The 6539-nt window shown below is 46.4% G+C and overlaps 1 protein-coding gene across 2 annotated transcripts in view; it reads left to right on the top strand.

The window, feature by feature from the left end:
• The first annotated feature begins 400 nt into the window (after nt 1-400).
• LOC129823285 (solute carrier family 22 member 13-like) overlaps nt 401-6539 on the top strand; it is a 54681-nt gene continuing 48542 nt past the window's right edge. For both annotated transcript variants that reach the window (XM_055882217.1, XM_055882219.1), the window contains exon 1: nt 401-1381. In XM_055882217.1, coding sequence (XP_055738192.1) covers nt 1001-1381 — 381 coding nt within the window. In that variant the 5' untranslated portion in view covers nt 401-1000. The remainder of the gene's footprint in view (nt 1382-6539) is intronic.

The raw sequence follows: 6539 nt of genomic DNA, 5'->3' as shown, positions 1-6539 counted from the left end.
GAACAGCCCAGTCCTAGAACAGTCCAGTTCTAGATGTTTGTCCTCATGGTTCCTGTCCCGCCCAGTCCTAGAACAGCCCAGTCCTAGAACAGCCCAGTCCTAGAACTGCCCAGTCCCAGAACAGCCTAGTCCTAGAACAGCCCAGTCCTAGAACAGCCCAGTTCTAGATGTTTGTCCTCATGGTTCCTGTCCCGCCCAGTCCTAGAACAGCCCAGTTCTAGATGTTTGTCCTCATGGTTCCTGTCCCGCCCAGTCCTAGAACAGCCCAGTTCTAGATTTTTGTCCTCATGGTTCCTGTCCCGCCCGGTCCTAGAACAGCCCAGTCCTAGAACAGCCCAGTCCTAGAACAGCCCAGTTCTAGATGTTTGTCCTCATGGTTCCTGTCCCGCCCAGTCCTAGAACAGCCCAGTTCTAGATGTTTGTCCTCATGGTTCCTGTCCCGCCCAGTCCTAGAACAGCCCAGTTCTAGATGTTTGTCCTCATGGTTCCTGTCCCGCCCAGTCCTAGAACAGCCCAGTCCTAGAACAGCCTAGTTCTAGATGTTTGTCCTCATGGTTCCCAGCTCAGAGCAACAGGCTACACATCTGCAGTAGGTCTAAAGTTCCATTTGGCACGTGTCTCCGTTTGGTACAAAGTCCCACTGACTGCTGAAGGAATCAAAAACAAGCACGAGGGACACATCTAAAAATGCGTTGAATGAATGAAATAGACTGTAAAGGCACTAGATGATCAATTAACTTGAACTAATTAAGTATTTTGTTGAGGCTTTGAAAGTTATTAATTTTCTAAAGTTTTGTAGAGTAAGGAGTTATTTTACGCACGCGGATGACCAGGTGACACCTGATAACACTCCTGTGAGTGTGTTGTGACAGATTAAACATTAATTTTTCTGCGCACAAATGCCCTCCTGTCAATGGAAAGGTGTTAAACCTACACTTGACAAACTATCTCCTATCGAACACTTCCAGCCTGTGTGTTGCACCAACACCTGTGACTGAAGATGAGCTCCGGGTTCGGGCAGGTACTGACAGCGGTCGGGGAGTTCGGAACATTCCAGAAGCAAATGTTGGCTGCGATATGCTTCCCGAACATCTTCAACGGGTTCCACATGTTCTGTCAGGTGTTTACGGGAATGAACTTCCCTCATCACTGTAACACCGATTGGATCAGGACGCAGGGACCCAACCTGACCAACGATAGGCTGTTGAACCTCACCCTTCCACCGCTGGAGGATGGCCCTGGCTTCCAGTCCTGTAAGATGTACACTCCGGTGGATCTGGACTTGGAGACTATTGAAGAGTATGGGATAAACAGTACCATCTCCTGCAGAAATGGATGGAAGTATGAGGCTCCCCAGGGGACCACCAGCCTGGTGACTGAGGTAGGATCATAGGGTAGGATCATAGGGTAGGAGCATGGGGTAGGATCATAGGGTAGGAGCATGGGGTAGGAGAACAGGGTAGGACAATAGGGTAGGATCATAGGGTAGGAGCATGGGGTAGGAGAACAGGGTAGGACGATAGGGTAGGAGCATAGGGTAGGAGCATAGGGTAGGACAATAGGGTAGGAGCATAGGGTAGGACCATAGGGTAGGACCATAGGGTAGGACCATAGGGTAGGAGCATAGGGTAGGATCATAGGGTAGGATCATAGGGTAGGAGCATAGGGTAGGAGCGTAGGATCATAGGGTAGGATCATAGGGTAGGAGCATAGGGTAGCAGCATAGGGTAGGAGAATAGGGTAGGATCATAGGGTAGGATCATAGGGTAGTTGGGGAAGACAATGGGTCAATGCAGATACTAAATATCTGTTGAGCCTGCAGCCTGATGCCCTAGTTTGAGTAAATCAAATGATGCCACACCACCTCTCTTATTCCACTATCAGGGATCTGGTGATGCTACACCACCTCTCTTATTCCACTATCAGGGATCTGGTGATGCTACACCACCTCTCTTATTCCACTATTAGGGATCTGGTGATGCTACACCACCTCTCTTATTCCACTATCAGGGATCTGGTGATGTCACACCACCTCTCTTATTCCACTATCAGGGATCTGGTGATGCTACACCACCTCTCTTATTCCACTATCAGGGATCTGGTGATGCTACACCACCTCTCTTATTCCACTATCAGGGATCTGGTGATGCTACACCACCTCTCTTATTCCACTATTAGGGATCTGGTGATGCTACACCACCTCTCTTATTCCACTATCAGGGATCTGGTGATGTCACACCACCTCTCTTATTCCACTATCAGGGATCTGGTGATGCTACACCACCTCTCTTATTCCACTATCAGGGATCTGGTGATGGTACACCACCTCTCTTATTCCACTATCAGGGATCTGGTGATGCTACACCACCTCTCTTATTCCACTATCAGGGATCTGGTGATGTCACACCACCTCTCTTATTCCACTATCAGGGATCTGGTGATGTCACACCCCCTCTCTTATTCCACTATCAGGGATCTGGTGATGTCACACCACCTCTCTTATTCCACTATCAGGGATCTGGTGATGTCACACCACCTCTCTTATTCCACTATCAGGGATCTGGTGATGTCACACCACCTCTCTTATTCCACTATCAGGGATCTGGTGATGTCACACCACCTCTCTTATTCCACTATCAGGGATCTGGTGATGTCACACCACCTCTCTTATTCCACTATCAGGGATCTGGTGATGTCACACCACCTCTCTTATTCCACTATCAGGGATCTGGTGATGTCACACCACCTCTCTTATTCCACTATCAGGGATCTGGTGATGCTACACCACCTCTCTTATTCCACTATCAGGGATCTGGTGATGCTACACCACCTATCTTATTCCACTATCAGGGATCTGGTGATGCTACACCACCTCTCTTATTCCACTATCAGGGATCTGGTGATGCTACACCACCTCTCTTATTCCACTATCAGGGATCTGGTGATGGTACACCACCTCTCTTATTCCACTATCAGGGATCTGGTGATGCTACACCACCTCTCTTATTCCACTATCAGGGATCTGGTGATGCTACACCACCTCTCTTATTCCACTATCAGGGATCTGGTGATGCTACACCACCTCTCTTATTCCACTATCAGAGATCTGGTGATGCTACACCATCTCTCTTATTCCACTATCAGGGATCTGGTGATGCTACACCACCTCTCTTATTCCACTATCAGGGATCTGGTGATGCTACACCACCTCCCTAATTCCACTATCAGGGATCTGGTGATGCTACACCACCTCTCTTATTCCACTATCAGGGATCTGGTGATGCTACACCACCTCTCTTATTCCACTATCAGGGATCTGGTGATGCTACACCACCTCTCTTATTCCACTATCAGGGATCTGGTGATGCTACACCACCTCTCTTATTCCACTATCAGGGATCTGGTGATGCTACACCACCTCTCTTATTCCACTATCAGGGATCTGGTGATGTCACACCACCTCTCTTATTCCACTATCAGGGATCTGGTGATGCTACACCACCTCTCTTATTCCACTATTAGGGATCTGGTGATGCTACACCACCTCTCTTATTCCACTATCAGGGATCTGGTGATTCTACACCACCTCTCTTATTCCACTATCAGGGATCTGGTGATGCTACACCACCTCTCTTATTCCACTATCAGGGATCTGGTGATGCTACACCACCTCTCTTATTCCACTATCAGGGATCTGGTGATGTCACACCACCTCTCTTATTCCACTATCAGGGATCTGGTGATGTCACACCACCTCTCTTATTCCACTATCAGGGATCTGGTGATGCCACACCACCTCTCTTATTCCACTATCAGGGATCTGGTGATGCTACACAACCTCTCTTATTCCACTATCAGGGATTTGGTGATGTCACACAACCTCTCTTATTCCACTATCAGGGATCTGGTGATGTCACACCAACTCTCTTATTCCACTATCAGGGATCTGGTGATGTAACACCAACTCTCTTATTCCACTATCAGGGATCTGGTGATGCTACACAACCTCTCTTATTCCTCTATCAGGGATCTGGTGATGTCACATCACCTCTCTTAGCCAGCCAGCCAGCCAGCCAACAGAGGGATGCTCTGTTAGCTAGCTGGCTATAACAGAGGGATGCTCTGTTAGCTAGCTGGCTATAACAGAGGGATGCTCTGTTAGCTAGCTGGCTATAACAGAGGGATGCTCTGTTAGCTAGCTGGCTATAACAGAGGGATGCTCTGTTAGCTAGCTGGCTATAACAGAGGGATGCTCTGTTAGCTAGCTGGCTATAACAGAGGGATGCTCTGTTAGCTAGCTGTCTATAACAGAGAGATGCTCTGTTAGCTAGCTGGCTATAACAGAGGGATGCTCTGTTAGCTAGCTGGCTATAATAGAGGGATGCTCAGTTAGCTAGCTGGCTATAACAGAGGGATGCTATGTTAGCTAGCTGGCTATAACAGAGGGGTGCTATGTTAGCTAGCTGGCTATAACAGAGGGATGCTCTGTTAGCTAGCTGGCTATAACAGAGGGATGCTCTGTTAGCTAGCTGGCTATAACAGAGGAATGCTCAGTTAGCTAGCTGGCTATAACAGAGGGATACTATGTTAGCTAGCTGGCTATAACAGAGGGATGCTCTGTTAGCTAGCTGGCTATAACAGAGGGATGCTATGTTAGCTAGCTGGCTATAACAGAGGGATGCTCAGTTAGCTAGCTGGCTATAACAGAGGGATGCTATGTTAGCTAGCTGGCTATAACAGAGGGGTGCTATGTTAGCTAGCTGGCTATAACAGAGGGGTGCTATGTTAGCTAGCTGGCTATAACAGAGGGATGCTCTGTTAGCTAGCTGGCTATAACAGAGGGATGCTCTGTTAGCTAGCTGGCTATAACAGAGGGATACTATGTTAGCTAGCTGGCGATGTCTTTCCAGCACTACACTGGAACTCTTCCACGTCAAGGTAAGCTTTTGGTTTTACAAATTTATTGCCACTGGGACCCGCCGGTGTAACTGCTTACCAACTGTACACTGTGACGTTACTGCATGATTGTAGGTAGGGGGTTTACTAACACATTAGTTAAATTAGCTATGCTGACTATGACATTACTTTTGTGATATAGGCTGTTTGTGACGGTTTGGATTGGAAAGGTTTTTTTCACCTGGTCAAATACAGCTGATATGTTGTGCATTGAGGTCCACAAACAAAGGGAAGCGTTGAGAGGAGGAGAGCGCATAGATGAGAGAAGGAATACGTGGCTGATATGAAAGTGAGTTGTGTTTACACGTGATCAGGGGTGTATTCATTCCGCTGATTCTGTCGAAAAACGTTTCTTAAACGGAACCAAATGGAACAAAACGGGGATAAACATACCTGAATTTGTCCAATAGAAACTATCGTTTGCAACTGTTGTACTAATGATTACACCCTAGATCAGCTAGATGCAGGTAAGAGGTGATACTGTTGGACTAATGATTACACCCTAGATCAGCTAGATGCAGGTAAGAGGTGATACTGTTGGACTAATGATTACACCCTAGAGCAGCTAGATGCAGGTAAGAGGTGATACTGTTGGACTAATGACTACACCCTAGATCAGCTAGATGCAGGTAAGAGGTGATACTGTTGGACTAATGATTACACCCTAGATCAGCTAGATGCAGGTAAGAGGTGATACTGTTGGACTAATGATTACACCCTAGATCAGCTAGATGCAGCCAAGAGGTGATACTGTTGGACTAATGATTACACCCTAGATCAGCTAGATGCAGGTAAGAGGTGATACTGTTGGACTAATGATTACACCCTAGATCAGCTAGATGCAGGTAAGAGGTGATACTGTTGGACTAATGATTACACCCTAGATCAGCTAGATGCAGGTAAGAGGTGATACTGTTGTACTAATGATTACACCCTAGATCAGCTAGATGCAGGTAAGAGGTGATACTGTTGGACTAATGATTACACCCTAGATCAGCTAGATGCAGGTAAGAGGTGATACTGTTGGACTAATGATTACACCCTAGATCAGCTAGATGCAGGTAAGAGGTGATACTGTTGGACGTTATTGAATGGCACTGTCTGTCATCTCAGATTATTCTCTCGACCCGTGTGCACCTACGTTGTAAACTTTCATTCATAGTCTAGGCTGTAGCAACCTCATGATGGGTAGAGGGAACATTAGAGTATCATGTAGTAGCCTAAACCTATCACTGTTACATCATTGAACTGGGTGAATATGAATGACAGTAACCTAAACCTATCACTGTTACATCATTGAACTGGGTGAATGGAATATGAATGACAGTAACCTAAACCTATCACTGTTACATTGAACTGGGTGAATATGAATGACAGTATCCTAAACCTATCACTGTTACATTGAACTGGGTGAATATGAATGACAGTAACCTAAACCTATCACTGTTACATTGAACTGGGTTAATATGAATGACAGTAACCTAAACCTATCACTGTTACATTGAACTGGGTGAATATGAATGACAGTATCCTAAACCTATCACTGTTACATTGAACTGGGTGAATATGAATGACAGTAACCT

The sequence above is a fragment of the Salvelinus fontinalis genome, chromosome 25 (assembly GCF_029448725.1).
Source record: "Salvelinus fontinalis isolate EN_2023a chromosome 25, ASM2944872v1, whole genome shotgun sequence".
Classification (NCBI taxonomy): domain Eukaryota; kingdom Metazoa; phylum Chordata; class Actinopteri; order Salmoniformes; family Salmonidae; genus Salvelinus; species Salvelinus fontinalis.
This window is presented reverse-complemented; position numbering and strand designations above follow the sequence as displayed.